We start from the raw sequence: 17,763 nt of genomic DNA, 5'->3' as shown, positions 1-17,763 counted from the left end.
CTGTCTCCCCAGGCTCAACTGAATTTGTTTCATATTTGCTTAGCTTGAGAGAGAGAGAGAAAGAGAGAGATGGAGAAAGGGAGAGCAGAGCAGCACCCTGGTGCATGTGGTGCGGGAGATGGAGCCCGGAGCTTCAGCGCAGAAACCCCGTCTGTCTGTCTGTCTCCCTGGCCTCCAGCCAGGCCTATAGACAGGCACCTGCAGCCAGAGTCCTGTGACTGACAGACCCGCTGAGTGACGTGTGTGCACACAGCCCCGCCCCCAGCCGGCGACCCCGCCCAGCCACGGGAACTACAGTTCCCAGCAGTCTCAGCGCGGAGGGCCCCGCCCACACCCGCTGGCCCCGCCCCCCCGGAAGAGCTCTCCAGGCGGCTGCCCACGTGGGCGGAGGTCGCGGGCGGCTGCGGGGCGGCGCTCATGAGCCGCTACCTGGTGCCGCTGTCCGCGCTCGGCTCGGCGCTGGGGGCCGCGGTGCTGCTCAAGTGAGTGCGGGCCGGGCCGGGCCGGGGCGGGGCGGGGCGGGGCGGGGCGGGGTCCCTCCTGCCCGAGGACGCGGTGCGGGCGGACCCGGGGGCTGAGGGCGCCTGCGGGGCAGGTCACGGCCCAAGGTCACTGCGGTCTGGCCACGAGGGACGTGTCCCTTCCCTCCCCTCCCCTCCCCTCCCCTCCCCTCCCCTCCCCTCCCTCCTTCCCTTTCCTTTCCCTTCCCTTCCTCTCCTCTCCCCTCCTCTCCTCTCCTCTCCTCTCCTCTCCTCTCCTCTCCTCTCCTCTCCTTTCTTTCCCTTCCCTTCCCTCCCCTTCCCCCCTCCCCTCCCCTTCCCCTTCCCTCCCCTCCCCTTCCCCTTCCCCTTCCCCTTCCCCCCTCCCCTCCCCTCCCCTTCTCCCCTCCCCTCCCCTTCCCTTCCCCCTCCCCTCCCCTTCCCCTTCCCCTCCCCTCCCCTCTCCTTCCCTTCTCCCCTTCCCCTTCCCCCTCCCCTCCCCTTTCCCTTCCCCTCCCCTCCCCTTCCCCCCTCCCCTCCCCTCCCCTCCCCTTCCCCCCTCCCCTCCCCTTTCCCTTCCCCTCCCCTCCCCTTCCCCCCTCCCCTCCCCTCCCCTCCCCTTCCCTTCCCCCCTCCCCTCCCCTTTCCCTTCCCTTCCCCCCTCCCCTCCCCTCCCCTCCCCTCCCCTTCCCTTCCCCCCTCCCCTCCCCTTCCCCTTCCCTCCCCTCCCCTCCCCTTCCCTTCCCCCCTCCCCTCCCCTTCCCCTTCCCTCCCCTCCCCTTCCCCTTCCCCTTCCCCTTCCCCCCTCCCCTCCCCTCCCCTTCTCCCCTCCCCTCCCCTTCCCTTCCCCCTCCCCTCCCCTTCCCCTTCCCCTCCCCTCCCCTCTCCTTCCCTTCTCCCCTTCCCCTTCCCCTTCCCTCCCCTCCCCTCCCCTTCCCCCCTCCCCTCCCCTCCCCTTCCCCCTCCCCTCCCCTTTCCCTTCCCCTCCCCTCCCCTTCCCCCCTCCCCTCCCCTCCCCTCCCCTTCCCCCCTCCCCTCCCCTTCCCCTTCCCCTTCCCTCCCCTTCCCTTCCCCCCTCCCCTCCCCTCCCCTCCCCTCCCCTCCCCTTCCCTTCCCCCCTCCCCTCCCCTCCCCTTCCCTTCCCCCCTCCCCTCCCCTTTCCCTCCCCTCTCCTTCCCTTCCCCCCTCCCCTCCCCTTCCCCTCCCCTCCCCTCCCCTTCCCTTCCCCCTCCCCCCTCCCCTCCCCTTCCCTTCCCTTCCCCCCTCCCCTCCCCTCCCCTTTCTTCCCTTCCCTTCCCTTCCCTTCCCTTCCCTTCCCTTCCCTTCCCTTTCCTTTCCTTTCTCCTTTCCCTTCTTTTCCCCTTCCCTTCCCTTCTCCCTCCTTCCTTCCTCCCTCCCTTCCTTCCTTCCGTGATTTAATACTGATTTACAACATTATGAGACGACGGGGCGACAATTCCGCGCTGTTCCCACCACCAGACTTCTTTGACCTCAGCCCCTCCACTGGAATCTGCAGCAGTTTTCTCCCAAGGTCACAGATGAGATGGTCGCCTCTTATTTCTGTTTTGAACTTTATTTATTTATTTATTTATTTATTTATTTATTTATTTTATTTATTTTCCCTTTTGTTGCCCTTGCTGTTTTTATTGTTGTTGTAGTTATTATTGTTGTAGTTATTGTTGATGTCGTCGTTGTTGGACAGGACAGAGAGAAATGGAGAGAGGAGGGGAAGACAGAGAGGAGGAGAGAAAGACAGACACCTGCAGACCTGCTTCACCGCCTGGGAAGCGACTCCCCTGCAGGTGGGGAGCCGGGGGCTCGAACCGGGATCCTCACGCCGGTCCTTGCTCCCTGTGCCGCGCGCACTTAAACCGCCCAACTCCCTCGACTCTTATTTCTATAACTATATTTATACAGAATTGCCCACTTTCCCCCTGTGGTCCTGCCTTCTCTTTCTATTTTTTTATTTTGATTTTTAAAAATTACTACTGACAGTATTGATTTACAAAACTATGTGATGACAGGGATATAATTCCACACCATTCCCAGAGTTCTGTGTCCCCATTCTCTCCACTGGAAACTGCAGTGGTTCTCACAAGCTCACAGATAGGGGCTATTTTTCTTTTCTTTCTTAACTTTATATGTATATTTGAAAATTTTAATATTTATTTATTCCCTTTTGTTGCCCTTGTTTTTTTTATGGTTGTAGTTATTATTATTGTTGTTATTAGTATCATTATTGTTGGATGGGACAGAGAAAAATGGAGAGAGGAAGGGAAGACCGGGAGAGAAAGACAGACACCTGCAGACCTGCTTCACCGCCTGTGAAGCGACTCCCCTGCAGGTGGGGAGCCGGGGGCTCGAACTGGGATCCTCACACCGGTCCTTGCTCTGCACTTAACCCGCTGCGCTACCGCCCGACTCCCAACTTTTTTTTTTTAAGATTTTATCCATTTATTTTATTTTATTAAAACATTTTTTTAATAATTTTATTTTATTTTATTTAATATTTATTTTATTTATTTATTCCCTTTTGTTGCCCTTGTTGTTTTATTGTTGTAGTTATTATTGTTGTTGTCATCGTTGTTGGATAGGACAGAGAGAAATGGAGAGAGGAGGGGCAGACAGAGAGGGGGAGAGAAAGACAGACACCTGCAGACCTGCTTCACCGCCTGGGAAGCGACTCCCCTGCAGGTGGGGAGCCAGGGTTCGAACCGGGATCCTTACGCCGGTCCTTGTGCTTTGCGCCACCTGCGCTTAACCCGCTGCGCCACAGCCCGACTCCCCGATTTTATCCATTTATTAATGAGAAAGATAGGAGAGAGAGAAAGAACCAGACACGGCTGTGGTACTTGTGCTGCGGGGGATTGAACTCGGGGCCTCCTGGTTGAGAGCCCAGTGCCATATCCAGTGTGTGTCTCCCAGCCCAGAGCCATTATTTCTATATTTTCATATATCACTATCATATATATCTCTGCCTACTTTTGTATGGCCCTGCTTTCTCATATACGTGTGTGTGTTACCGGACAGTGACAAATCGAGACGGGGAGATAGACAGAGAGAGAGAGAGAGAGAGTCAGAGACACCTTGGCCCCTGCAGCCTTGCTCCATGACTTGCAAAGCTTCCCCCCTGCAGGTGGGGACCAGGGGCTTGAGCCGGGTTCTGTGTACTCTACCAGCTGTGCCACTGCCGCCCCCACCCTTTCTCTCTCTCTTAGTCACACGACACCTATTACTACTTTCAAACGTCTTCCCTTTTTGCCTCTTTTCTCTCCAGTCCTGATGGAGTTGGGGTTCAGAGCCCCCTGGTCATCTTCCCCTAACATTTCTCCCCCTCTGGGAGGATGGACTAGAATTATTTTTTGGGGCGCAGAAGGTGGGAGTTCTGGCTTCTGTCATTGCCAGGTGGGACATTTCTGTCCAGTTGCTTCCAGGCTTTAGTTGGTGACTGGATTCTCTCAGCAGTATGGAGCAGGGGACAGTCGTCCTGTGAGAGCCTGAGGCCCAGAGGCTGCGGGTTCAGTCCCTGCACCCCCTTATGCCAGAGCTGAGCAGGGCTCTGGTGTCTCCCCCTTACTGATAGAGAACGCATACCTACATACGGGCGTCTAATTTTGTTCACTTTTCGGATAGAGAGAGAAACTGAGAGGAAGCAGTCTCTGAAGAGAGACTCTGAAGGGAGACTCCTGCAGCCCTGCGTCAGTGCTTCTGAAGCTTCCCCACTGCACATGGGAGCTGGGGACTTGAACCAGGGTCGTTGCGCACAGTCACGTGCGCTCTATCAGGTGTGCTGACACCCAGCCCTGGTAAAGAAATGAAAAAAAAAAAAGAAAAAGAAAAAAAAAATGAAGCAGTGGAAAGAATTTTTCCTGCCCGTGAGACCCACTGACTGTTGCTCTTTATCTGTAGTTTTAAAAATATTCTGCTGTTTACATCAGTGCCTCTTTTTGGGAAAGATTGATTTATTGTGAGAGAGGAGGGGAATTGAGAGAGAGAGAGAGAGACAGACAGACAGGCAGACACACACACCAGAGAGCACCGCTCAGCTCTGGCATATGTTGGTTCCGTGGTCTGAACCTGGTGCCTCCGGCCTGCCAGTCCTGTCCCTACCAGGCTGAGCTGTCTCCTGGCTCCATCTCTGGGCCCCACAGCCAGACTGTGACCAGCCATTCCTTCCATCAGTGGGTGGGGCCTGGGTGGAGCTGAGGGTGTGGGTGCCTGAGCACAGGAGAGAAGAAGGAATCTGCTGATGTCTCTGACTGTCTCGGGATCAAGTGAGAAGGACCCAAAATAACAGAATATTTGGGAGAGAAAAGGATACCACCATGTATTTTATTTTAACGATTCATTATTACTGTTATTATTTGGAGGATGCCAGACCTTGCACAGCTGTGATTTAATAATGTCCCTCCCCCCCTTTTTTTTTTCTCCTTCAGAGCTCAGCTCTGGCTTATGGTGGTGCTGGGGACTGAACCTAGAATTTCAGAACTTCAGACCTGGAAGTTTTTTTTTTTTTTTTTTTTCCCCATAACCATTAGGTTATCTCCCCAGCCTGAATTTTTTTTAAAATTAAAATTTTATTTACTTATTTATTTGTTTATTTAAATTTTATTTATTTATTTTCCCTTTTGTTGCCCTTGTTGTATTTATCATTATTATTTTTTTGCAAGAGCACTCACTGTTCAGCTTTAGCTTATGGTGGTGCTGGGAAGTGAACCTGCCGACTAGCTTTTTAATTTTTATTCTTTTTATTTGAGAGGACAGAGAGGAGAGAGACCTCAGCACTCCTCTGCCGTCCTTGTGCTCTGGGGGTCAGGGGCAGCTCATCTCCTGGGGCTGCCTGGGCTGTGTGGTCCCTTGTGGCTGAAGCAGCAGGAGAGGAGTCGTCTGTCACGAGGGAGGGAGAGCGAGAGCCAGAGAGAGCCGCAGCCAGAGCACCGCTGTGTGACAGGCAGCAGGGGACTTGGAGCCTGAGCCTTGGCCTGCCCACCCTGTGCCCCCAGCCGCTCTGCCCTGGCCCAGGGGTGTCTCTGGAATGGGGTGTCAGGCTCCCCTTGGGCTGTGTGGGCACCTTTCTCCCATCCTGACAGTGGCGGTCACTGGGTTCACACACTCTGATTGATGCATCTGAGGGGGGCCATCCACGGACAGACGGAAGGACCCAGGGTGCCGTCTCTCCTGCAGGGACCATGTGGCTGGAGGGAGGTGTCCCAGCAAGGCCACCATCCCCGGGAAGACCGTCATCGTCACGGGCGCCAACACGGGCATCGGGAAGCAGACGGCCCTGGAGCTGGCACGGAGAGGTGAGGGGGCGCGCCCACGGCCCCGGGACAGTGCTCAGTGTGCTGGCTGTTGGCCTGCGGTTGGGCCCAGGCCTGAAGGGGTGCAGCTGGGGCCAGAGGTCAAGGGCCAGACCTGGCCTCTGGGTTTGCCAGGCAGAGCCCCTCCTTGGTCTGGGGTTTGAGGACTGGGAGATAGGGACTGGGTGTCTGGGTCTGGGTTTGGGAGTCTGGGGTCTGGGGGTCTGGGTATCTGGGTCTGGCGTCTAGTGGTCTGTGGGACTGGATGTCTGGGTCTGGGGCTTGGGGCTTTGGGGTCTAAGGGTCTAGGGGCTTGGGGGTCTGGGTGCCTGGGATCTGGGGGTCTGAGAACTAGGGACTGGGTGTCTGGGTCTGGGGGTCTGGGGGTCTGAGGGACTGGATGTCATGTCTGCGTCTGGGGCTTGGGGGTCTGGGGGCCTGGGGGTCTGGGGGACTGGATGTCATGTCTGCGTCTGGGGCTTGGGGTGCCTGGGATCTGGGGGTCTGAGAACTAGGGACTGGGTGTCTGGGTCTGGGGTTCTGGGGGCCTGGGGGTCTGGGGGACTGGATGTCATGTCTGCGTCTGGGGCTTGGGGGTCTGGGTGCCTGGGATCTGGGGGTCTGAGAACTAGGGACTGGGTGTCTGGGTCTGGGGTCTGGGGGACTGGATGTCATGTCTGCGTCTGGGGCTTGGGGGTCTGGGTGCCTGGGATCTGGGGGTCTGAGAACTAGGGACTGGGTGTCTGGGTCTGGGGTTCTGGGGGCCTGGGGGTCTGGGGGACTGGATGTCATGTCTGCGTCTGGGGCTTGGGGTGCCTGGGATCTGGGGGTCTGAGAACTAGGGACTGGGTATCTGGGTCTGGGGTTCTGGGGGCCTGGGGGTCTGGGGGACTGGATGTCATGTCTGCGTCTGGGGCTTGGGGGTCTGGGTGCCTGGGATCTGGGGGTCTGAGAACTAGGGACTGGGTGTCTGGGTCTGGGAGTCTGGGGTTTGGGGTCTGGTGGTCTGTAGGACTGGATGTCTGGGTTGGGCTTGGGGGTCTGGGGTCTTAGGGTCTGGGATCTGGGGGTCTGAGGACCTGGGGTCTGGGTGGTTGGTGGTCCTCCTTGTGAGATGGGGTTCAGGGCATCGAGGGGGAGCAGTGTCTGCATGGACCCCAGTCTTCAGAGGAGACAAGCAGCTGGGAACACAGCTGGGAGGTGGCTCAGTGGATGGAAGGCTGGACTTGTGTGCTGAGGCCCCGAGTGCAGTCCCCAGCACTGCATATGTGTGTGTGGGGTGTCTCTGCTTTTCTCTCCTGTGAATAAGTAAATAAACCCTTTAAAATCATTTTACTTCATTTATTATTTTTAGATACATATTTTTCTTTTTTAAAATATTTATTCCCTTTTGTTGCCCTAGTTGTTATATTGTTGTTTTAATTGATGTTGTTGTTGTTAGGTAGGACAGAGAGAAATGGAGAGAGGAGGAGAAGACAGAGAGGGGGAGAGAAAGACAGACACCTGCAGACCTGCTTCACCGCCTGGGAAGCGACCCCCCTGGAGGTGGGGAGAGGGGGGACATATTTCTCTCTCATCAGTATCTATTTCTTGGATAGAGAGATTGAGAGCGGAGGGGGAGATAAGAAGGAGAGAGACAGACACACCTACAGCCCTGCTTCACCACTTGTGAAGTGACCCCCTTTGAGGGTGGGGAGCGGGGGGCTTGAACCCAGATCCTTGAGCTTGGTTATACCACCTGGCCCCCTGTGAATAAATCTTTTTTTTTTTTTAATTTTATTTCTTTATTGGGGAATTCGACAGTAAATACACTAGTTTGTACATACATAACATTTCTCAGCTTTCCATATAACAACACAACCCCCACTAGGTCCTCTGTCATCCTTCATGGACCTGTATTCTCCCCCCCCTCCACCCCAGTCTTTTATTTTGGTGCGATACGCCAATTCCAGTTCAGGTTCTACTTGTGTTTGCTTTCTGATCTTGCTTTTCAACTTCTGCCTGAGAGTGAGATCATCCCATATTCATCCTTCTGTTTCCGACTTCTTTCACTTGTGAATGAATCTCAGTTGGGACAGAAGTGCTGGGTTTTCCTGTGGGGTCTCTGGAGTGGAGGCAGCCCGGCTGGGGGGTGAGGACTGTGGGGGCAGGAGAGTCAGTGGTGCTCCCCCCTCTCCTCCCGCGACTGCGTGGCGTTGCCACCTGTCTCCCTCCTTTTAGCTTCAGATCATCTGGTTAGTCACGCGAGCAGGGTCACTCGAGGCCGAGAGGAACGAGAGGATCCACGGCGCCACTTCGGAGCCGGGCCTCCGCGGTTCTCTGGCGAGGTTAACCCACGGCCGCGCTGCATCTGTACTGTGCTTTTCTCGTTCAGTGAGAGGAGAGGAGCAGCCCGGCCCCTCGCACCTCTGTGCTCTAACCACTGGGACTCCCTCCCCCTGTGTCTCCCCCACAGGTGCCACGGTCATCCTGGCCTGTCGCGACCTGGACAAGTGTGAGGAGGCCGCGCGCTTCATCCGTGGGGAGACGCTCAACACTCGCGTGCGCGCCCGCCGCCTGGACCTGGCCTCCCTGCGCTCGGTCCGCGAGTTCGCGGCCGGGGTCATCGCAGGTGGGGGCCGAGGGCCCTGGGTGGGGGGGTTGCCGGCCCCTGGGGGTGTGGTGGGGCCTGGGGGGCACCAAGGTCCTGGGGGCGTGGGAGGGGGCACCTCTGCCCTGCCCGCCTCCCTGTCCCACAACCTTTAGGGAAGGTGTCACACGTGGCTTCACTGTGCGGAGACAGCACAGCGGTTGTGCAGAAGGCTTTCATGCCTGAGGCTCTGAGGTCCCAGGTTCAATTCCCAGCACCACCATCGACCGGAGCTGGGTGCGGGTCTTTCTGTGTTTTTAAAATAAAGTAAATAAAATATTAAATTTTTTTTTTTTTTTACTTATTTCGTATGAGATACGAGTTTCACTTGGGAGAAGAGAGGCCACTCCTTTGTGTATGTGTGCGTATGGCTCCTGAAACAACTTTTGCTTTGAGACAGAGAGACAGAGACAGAGAGACAGAGACAGAGAGACAGAGAGACAGGCAGGGGCAGAGCCACCGGAGCTTCCCCCAGTTCTGTGAGCCCTGGGCTGTGTGTCCTAGCTGGGTGAGCTGTCCTCCAGCACAGAGAAGCCATGCGGGTACCTGGACCTCAGGAGACATCTGGGCTGTTTACAAATAAAAGTAAAACGAAGATGCGACAAGGACACAGAAGCAGGGCCTTCCCAGGGGAGCGGGAGCCAGAGCAGGCTTCTCTTGGTGCCACCCAGACCGGCCTCAGGACCTTTGCACGTGTCTGTGCTCGCCCCACCTGTTCTTTTCCCTGTCTCACTGGGAAAGTCCCTTCCGTGTGACTCAGGCCTGTCCACCCTGCACTTCCAGTGCCCGTAAGCCGGACTCACATAGCTCTTGTGTGAGCAACGGGGGTGATGCCATCCTCCTGGTAGGGGAAACTGAGTCGCAGCAGCTTTGGAGCTGGCCGGGGTCAGAGGTGGTGGGCTCAGACCCATCTGGTGTGTTTCCTTCCTTCCTTCCTTCCTTCCTTCCTCCCTCCCTCCCTCCCTCCCTCCCTCCCTCCCTCTATTTGTCTCTTAATTTTTTAAAATTTTATTTTCTTTCTTTTTTTTTCTTTATTTATTCCCCTTTGTTGCCCTTGCTGTTTGATTGTTGTAGTTATTATTGTTGTCGTTGTTGTTGGATAGGACAGAGAGAAATGGAGAGAGGAGGGGAAGACAGAGAGGGGGAGAGAAAGACAGACACCTGCAGACCTGCTTCACCGCCTGGGAAGCGACTCCCCTGCAGGTGGGGAGCCGGGGGCTCGAACCGGGATCCTTAAGCCGGTCCTTGCGCTTTGCGCCATGTGCGCTTAACCCGCTGCGCTACAGCCTGACTCCCTTAAATTTTATTTTTTTTAAGATTTTATTTATTGGTTGATGAGAAAGATGCAGGAGAGAGAAAGAACCAGACATCTCTCTGGTACATGTGCTGCCAGGGATTGAACTCCAGACCTCATGATTGAGAGTCTGATGCTTTATCCACTGTGCCACCTCCTGGACCACTCTTTCTTTTTATTTATTTATTTTAATTACAGAGTGAGAAAGAGAGACAGAGCCCAGAGTCCTGCTCAGTTCTGGCTGGTGGTCATGCTGGGGATTGAACTTGGGACCTCAGAGCCTCAGGCAGGAGGGTCTTCTGCAGAACCCCTGTGCTGTCTCCCAGCCCTCTGCTGTATTTTTATGTGCTGTGTGTTTTTAAAAATTTGTATGTATGTTTTCTGCTGACTTCACTTTAACAAAGGCTTTGAATTTGATTAGTTAGTTAGTTAATTGATTTTAGATAGAGCTACCGAGAGAGAGTGAGGTTGGGCAGTCAAGAGGCCGGGCTCCAGTCTGGACCTCGTACCTGACAGAACTGCTGCCGAAGCAAGCTGCTCCGCTAGCTGTTACTCGCTTTTAAGGACAGAGGTCCAGTAAGGGCAGGGCAGACGGCATGATGGTTCAGCAAAGAGACTCTCATGTCAGACACTCCCAGGTCCCAGGTTCAATCCCCTGTATCACCGTCAGCCAGAGCAGAGCAGTGTTGAGATAGAGAGAGAGAGAGAGAGAGAGAGAGAGAGAGAGAGGGAGACAGGGAGAGAGCACTGCTCACCTCTGATTTATGGTGGTGCTGGGATTAGACCTGGGAACTCAGAGGTTCAGGGATGAAAGTATTGTGTAACCACTATGCTATTGCCCTGGCCCAAAGATCTATTTTTAAATTACTGTTATTTTTCTGAGAACACTGTTCAGCTCTGTGGTGGTGCCAGGGATTGAACCTGAGAGCCTCAGTCCTGCAAGTTTGCTGTGTCAAGCACTGTGCTACCCCCCCCCCCTTGGTCTTTTTATTTACTTGTTATCATTTCTTAGATAAAGACGGGGGGCAGGAGACCCCACAGCACTGAAGCTTCCTTTACTGTGGCAGAGGCTGGGCTCAGCCTGGGTGGAGCAGGGTGTGGTTCTGGGAGTGGGACCCTCCGCTTGCAAGTCCGGTGCTCTACCGCTGCCCCCCAGTCTCCTTTGGGGGCTCAGGACCTGCCCCCAGCACCTGCAGGTTCTGTCTCTGGCGCCGCGGCCGCCTTTGGGGTCTGCGGACTCCAGCGTGGTCGGCGCTGCCTGTGGGGGCAACGTCCCCGGATGTGGGCTCACCCCCTCCCCCCGCAGAGGAGCAGCAGGTGCACGTGCTGGTTAACAATGCGGCCGTCATGCGCTGCCCCCACTGGACCACGGAGGACGGCTTCGAGATGCAGCTGGGGGTCAACCACCTGGGTGAGGCCACGCGGGGTGGGGGTTGGGGGTCTCTGTCCGTTTACATTTTAGTTTATTATGTGGATCTGTTTGATGACGGGGGACGGGCAGGGCAGGGCAGGGCAGGGGTGGAGACAGACACTGACGCTCAGCTCTGGCTGATGTGGTGCAGGTGAGCTTAGGAGCTCAGAGCCTCAGGCGGGAGAGTCCTTTGCAGAATTATTATTATCATTAATTTTCCCAGAGCCTTGCTGAACTCTGGCTGATAGTAGTGCTGGGGGTTGAACCTGAGGCCTCAGCCTCAGGCAGGAGAGTCCTTTGCAGAATTTTTCTTATTCTTTTTTTCCCTTTAAGTTCTTATTGTAATATTCCTTGAATTAACACAGCAATCTTTTAAAAAATATTTATTTATTTATTTATTCCCTTTTGTTGCCCTGGTTGCTTTATCATTATAGTTACTGTTGTTGTTAGGTAAGACAGAGAGAAATGGAGAGAGGAGGGGAAGACGGGGAGAGAAAGACAGACACCTGTTCACCACCCTGTGAAGTGATTCCCCTGTAGGTGGGGAGCCAGGGGCTTGAACTGGGATCCTAATGCCAGTCCTTGCACTTTGTGCCATGTGCGCTTAACCTGCTGTGCTACCGGCTCCCTCTTACTCTGACTCTTATTCTTACTCTTATTCTTAATTTCCCCAGAGCCCTGCTGAGCTCTGACTGATGGTAGTGCAGGGGATTGAACCTGGGGCTTCAGAGCCTCAGGCAGGAGAGTCCTTTGCAGAAGCTCTGTGCTGTCTCCCTACAAGGTGTGTGTGTGTGTGTGTGTGTGTGTGTGTGTCTAGTCCACACTGGGGGGCCTCCACTGAGGCTGGGCAGCTCCAGGCATTGCCCCTTGGTGCTGGACCCCTATGAGTGTCTTGGTTGTCTGTCTCTTTGTCTGTCTGTTCTTTTGTATCCTAGATACCTAAGACAGTGGTCCTGTGTCTAAACAGTGGTGCTACATTGCCAGCAGACCCCTGCTTGCAAGGGTTGTGGGGGAGAAAGAAAGGAAGGCCTGGCGGCGACACGCCTGGACACGCGCACATAGTGCCACGCACAAGGATCCGGGTTTGAGCCTCAGCTCCCCACCTTCAGGGAAGATGCTTCAGGAGTGGGGAAGTGGGTGTGCAGATGTCTCTCTCTTTCTCTCTTTCTGTCTGTCTCTCCCTCCTCTCTCAATTTCCCTCTCTGTCCTACCCAGTAAAATGGAAAAGAAATAAAATTTGGCCACTGGGAGAAGTGGTAGCACTGAGCCTTAGTGATGACCCTGTTGGCCAGAGAGAGAAAAGGGAGAGAGAGGGAGGGAGAGAGATCACTGCACTGAAGCTTCCTCCAGTGTGGCGCTGGGCTCAAACCCGGGCCGTGCACATGTCAAAGCAGGAGTTCTCTCCAGGTGAGCTGGTTTGCCCGCCCAGGTCTTTCTGAAAACTGTATAATGGTTCTGCATAAAAGACTTTTGGGCCTGAGGTTCTGTCCCTAGCCCCCCCCCACAGGGCAGAGCTGAGCAGGGCTCAGGCTAAAATGAGACCCAACAGAGGCAGCTCTGTGGGTGGTGGAGCCGTGCCTGCTCCTCCCTCCCTCTGTGCAAGGCCTGGGGTCATTCCTGGTGTCTTCCACCCCACAGGCCACTTTCTCCTGACCAACCTCCTGCTGGACAAGCTGAAGGCGTCGGCCCCCGCGCGCGTCATCAACCTCTCGTCCCTGGCACACGTGGCCGGACACATGGACTTCCAGGACCTGAACTGGGAGAAGAGGGACTATGACACCAAGGCCGCCTACTGCCAGAGCAAGCTGGCCCTCGTGCTCTTCACCCGGGAGCTGGCCCGGCGGCTGCAAGGTGGCCAACCCTGACCCTGACCCCGACCCCAGCCCTGACCCTGACTCCGGCCCTACCCTGACCCTGACCCCAGCCCCAGCCCTGACCCCGACTCCGGCCCTGACCCTGACCCAGGCCCTGACCCGGCCCCAGCCCTGACCCTGACCCTGGCCCTGACCCCAGCCCTGACCCCAGCCCTGACCCTGACCCTGACCCTGACCCTGGCCCTTCCCCCAACCTCCTCCCTCAACCTCTCTGGCACCATGTGCTGTGTAAGGAATAACAGAGCTTCATGAGAGGGAGAGAGAAGCCAGAGCTTCTTCCTGACCTCTATTTTGTTTAAATTATTTATTTATTTTGTTCATTAAATATTTTTATCTTGGACAGGGACAGAGAAATTGAGAGGGGAGGGAGAGATCGAGATAGAGAGACTGCAGCCCTGCTTCCCCGTTGCATGAAGCTCCCTCCCTGCAGGTGGGGACTAGGGGCTTGAATGTAGGACTAGAGGGGCTGCCTGTGCATGTATTTTAGTGAAAGAGAGACAGAGAGAAAGGGACCGAACACTGCTCAGCTCTGGCTTGTGGTGGTGCAGGGGCTTGAACTTGGGGCTTTTGGTGCCTCAGGCATGGAAGTCTTTTTTGCAGCACCATTATGCTCTCTCTCCAGCCCTAACATATATATGATCCCCACCAAAGGCTTATGTGTGAGGATGAGGGGGAGAGCCAGAGCATCACTCTGCCATGTGAGAGGCCAGAGACTCCTAGAACCTCGTGCTGTAGCTTTTACCTTCCCTTTTGGGGGGCAGAAGATGGAGTGCCCAGTAAGGCTTGTGCCTTGACAAGCGTGCAGCCTGCGTTTGAACCCTCCCTCCCTGCCCCTCCTGGCGAACTCCACACGTGGAGATGGGGACTCGGGTGGGAAGCAGCACGGGCCCACGAGCTCCAGCTTGGGGGCCGGCACCAGCCTTCCCTCCGTCCTCCTCCCAGGCACCGGCGTGACCGTCAATGCTCTGCACCCTGGGGTGGCCAGGACGGAGCTGGGCAGACACACCGGCATGCACAGCTCTGCCTTCTCCAGCTTCACGCTCGGTGAGTGGACGTCCTGGCCTCCACCTGGGTCAGGGGTGGGCATAGGGCTGGGGGCCCCCCTCCAGGTACTTGAGGGGACTCGGGACAGACTGCTGACTGCTGATTGCTCAGGGTAATTAATGTCAGCCTCACCCTAAAGGTGAACCTCACAGGAAGTGGCTTCACCTCTCTGAGCCTGTCAGTTGCGGGTTGGAACCACACCCACCACAGGCACTGGGAGCATCCGGTGAGCCCTCCCTTCCGAGGGCCTGGCCTCAGCAGTGTTTAGGCAGCCAGGGGTGGGTGTGAGTATGAAGGATACATGGGCCTGGAGAGACAGCATCATGGTTCTACAAAAAGACTCTCAGGCCTGAAGCTCCTGGGTCCCAGGTTCAATCCCCATTACCACAAGGCAGACCTGAGCAGCGCTCTGGTAAAAAATAGATGAGAGTTGAAAACATGGGGTAGGTGACAACCATGCTGAGGGAGAGGTGGGAAGAGTCCCTTTACCTGGGCAAAGCTAAGGAGGCTTCCTGGGGGAGGCAGCTTTCGAGCTGGTAGCTGTGTTTGTAGGGGGGGAGTGGACATGCCAGGAAAGGAGCTGCAGGCCGACAGGTGCAGGGCCAGAGGCAGGAGGGGCCTTCTGAGGATGGGGCTGGGGTCCTTGCGCCTTCGCTGGGTGTCTGTGGAATGAGTGCTCTGGCCCTGCTGCAGGACCCATCTTCTGGCTGCTGGTCAAGAGCCCCCAGCTGGCAGCCCAGCCCTGCACGTACCTGGCTGTGGCGGAGGAGCTGGAAGGCGTCTCTGGGAAGTACTTCGATGGATTCAAAGAGAAGGCCCCGGCTCCCGAGGCTCAGGATGACGAGGTGGCCCGGAGGCTCTGGGCTGAGAGTGCCCGACTGGTGGGCTTGCAGGAGTCCCCTGGGCCCTCTGTGAGCGCACAGCCTCCCCCCAAATAAACACAGGACACAGGAGCAGGTGTGAAGGCCCAGCCTCCAGGGCGGAGCCTCAACACAGCCTGGGCGGACTACCCTGCCTCAGCACCTCTAGGTGGCAGTGTGGGACAAGGATCCTGGAGTGCGGAGCCTGCAGCATCCTCTAGGTGGCAGCAGTGAGCAAGGAGCCTGGAGTGCCATGCTCACAATATCCTCTTGGGATTGTTGGACAAGGACCACTGGAGTGCCGTGCCTGCAGCTTCCACTAGGTGGCAGCGTCGAGCAAAGAATGCTGGGATGTCATGCATACAGCATCCACTAGGTGGCAGTGTTGGGCAGAGAATGTCGGGTGCCATGCATACAGCATCCACTAGGTGGCAGCGTCAAGCAAAGAATGCTGGGGTTCCATGCCTGCAGCTTCCACTAGGTGGCAGTGTTGGGCAAAGAATGCCAGGATGCCATGCCTACCGCATCCACTAGGTGGCAGTGTTGGTTAAAGAATGCCGGGATGCCATGCATACAGCATCCACTAGGTGGCAGCGCAGGACAAGGAATGCTGGGGTGCCATGCCTGCAGCTTCCACTAGGTGGCAGCGCAGGACAAGGAATGCTGGGGTGCCATGCCCGAAGCTTCCACTAGGTGGCAGTGCAGGACAAGGAATGCCACCGCTCCTGTGCACACGTGCCAGTGTGGGCCAAGCCGTGTTATCCTGTTCTCTCGCCTTTCTGGCCAGTGGAATCAGGCAGCACTTGAGCACCTGAGCCGGGCAGTGGTGGAGCCCCTGCCCTGCCGCCCATAGGAGCTGGGCCAGCAGACGTCCCCCCCCCGAGGATCTAGCTCACCGTGGACACATCAGGTCAGAGGCCACCGTGGGGTGGGAGCCGACAGCTCGGGCTTCCCTGTGAGACTCCAGCCTCTCCATGCCTCAGTTTCCCCGCCTGGACCACGTGTAGAATAACCCCGGGACCTCGGGATGCCGCTGCCTGGCCTGGGACCCCGGGGACAGGACATGCCTGCTCAGGATGTCCCACGTGCGGCTGCCCAAGGCTGTGGCCTCTCAGACTTGCTGAGGTTGGTCCTGGGCCTGGCCCGCCAGAACCCGCAGGTGCGCCTGGCCCCACGTGTCAGCACCAGCCTCACAGCACAGCAGGCCCGTTCCTGTCAGGACGTGGGGCGGGGGAAGAATCCTGCACATCCAAGCGTCAGGTCCCCGGTTTGGTCTCTGGTGTCACATCTTATGCTGGAGTGATGCTCTTGTTCTGTCTCCTGTGAAATAAATAAAATCTGTAAAAAGTAATACCTGTGTGTGTGTGTGTGTGTGTGTGTGTGCATTAATTTTGAATTATTATCTGCCCAGAAGGAAGCGCAGTGGTTAGAGCGCTGGATTTATAAGTACATGGTCCTGAGTTCAGTGCCAGCAGCACACATGCCAGAATGATGTCCTGGCTGCACCCTCCCCTTAATGAGCAAAGCCTGTGAATGTGAGGTCCCAGGTTCAGTCCCCAGCACCAACATAAGCCAGAGCTGAGCAGCGCTGTGCTATAAATAAATACATAAACAAATAAAAGGAACTGGGCCCTGCAGCCAGCTTGAGCACAGGCTCCAAGGTGACTCCAGCAACCAGAAAACGTCTGCTCAAGTCTGGCTGATGGTGGTGCAGGGCCTTGAACCTGGGACCTTGGATCCTTAAGGCCTGAAATTCTGCTTGCATGACCCTTAGCTGTCTCCCCACCTGACAAATTCTCTATGAATTCATGCAGCGTTGGCTGGGATCAAACTGAGGCGCTCAGCAGCCACCTCCCTGGTGCAGGTTTAACATTTATTTTAGTTTTTACTTTACTTGCATATGGAACCTAGAGAGAGAGAGGTTGAGACCTGGACCTCAGCCCTGGCTGATGGTGGTGCTGGGGGTTGAACCTGGGACTTCAGAGCCTCAGGCTTGAAAGTCTCCCAACCCTTTACAATTTTTTATTTATGAGAGAGGAGAGAGAACCAGGGCATCACTTGGGCACATGTCAGAGGTCAGACCCTAGGGTCCAGCACTTTCGCCTCTGTGCCCCTCAGCCTGCAAAGTGCTTCCAGGTTTTGTTTTTTTTTTTCTCCCCAATCAGAAATTTTTGCTGAGGCTTGGTACTGTGACAGAACTCCACTACAACTTCCTGGTGACCTTTTTCCCTTTAATTAATTTTTTAAAAAGTCTTTAAAATATTTATTTTCCTTTTTGTTGCCCTTGTTGTTTTTCATTATTGTTGTAATTATTGTTGTTATTGACGTCATCATTGTTGGGATAGGACAGGGAGAAATGGAGAGAGGACGGGAAGACAGAGGGGGAGAGAAAGACAGACACCTGCAGACCTGCTTCACCGCCTGTGAAGTGGCTCCCTGCAAGTGGGGAGCCAGGGGCTCGAACCGGGATCCTTACGTTGGTCCTTGCACTTTGTGCCATGTGAGCTTAACCCGCTGCGCTACCGCCTGACTCCCTTATTTTATTTTTTAAATTATTTTTCTTTTTGTCTCCAAGGTTATTGCTGGGGCTCGGTCCCTGCATTACAAATCCACTGCTCCTGGAGGCCATTTCCCCCATTTTGTTGCCCTTGTTGTGGTTATTGTTGTTGTTATTGATGTTGTTGGATAGGAGAGAGAAATGGAGAGAGGAGGGGAAGACATAGAGAGGGGGAGAGAAAGATAGACACCTGCAGACCTGTTTCACGGCTTGTAAAGTGACTCCCCTGCAGGTGGGGATCCGGGGGCTCGAACCTGGATCCTTACTCCGGTCCTTGCGCTTAGCGCCATGTGCGATTAACCAGCTGTGCTACCG

The 17,763-nt window shown here is 55.6% G+C and overlaps 1 protein-coding gene across 4 annotated transcripts; it reads left to right on the top strand.

Moving 5' to 3' along the window:
- The first annotated feature begins 365 nt into the window (after window positions 1–365).
- On the top strand, window positions 366–16,242 carry RDH13 (retinol dehydrogenase 13). Of its 4 annotated transcripts, none has more exons than XR_009545540.1 (8): window positions 366–482; window positions 5,664–5,782; window positions 8,235–8,390; window positions 11,009–11,113; window positions 12,752–12,964; window positions 13,930–14,031; window positions 14,725–15,214; window positions 15,320–16,242. XR_009545540.1 is itself a non-coding variant. In XM_060175759.1 (7 exons), exons 1-7 carry the CDS (start codon window positions 418–420, stop codon window positions 15,780–15,782), a joined length of 798 nt encoding a protein of 265 aa, XP_060031742.1. In that variant the 5' UTR covers window positions 366–417; the 3' UTR covers window positions 15,783–16,242. The 4 variants fall into 4 exon arrangements, 2 of the variants coding, with proteins under 2 accessions (XP_060031742.1, XP_060031733.1); XR_009545539.1 differs by having other exon boundaries at window positions 14,725–15,267; XM_060175759.1 differs by lacking the exon at window positions 14,725–15,214 and having other exon boundaries at window positions 15,745–16,242.
- The last annotated feature ends 1,521 nt before the right edge of the window (window positions 16,243–17,763 follow it).

This window comes from Erinaceus europaeus, chromosome 2 (assembly GCF_950295315.1).
Source record: "Erinaceus europaeus chromosome 2, mEriEur2.1, whole genome shotgun sequence".
Lineage (NCBI taxonomy): Eukaryota > Metazoa > Chordata > Mammalia > Eulipotyphla > Erinaceidae > Erinaceus > Erinaceus europaeus.
This window is presented reverse-complemented; position numbering and strand designations above follow the sequence as displayed.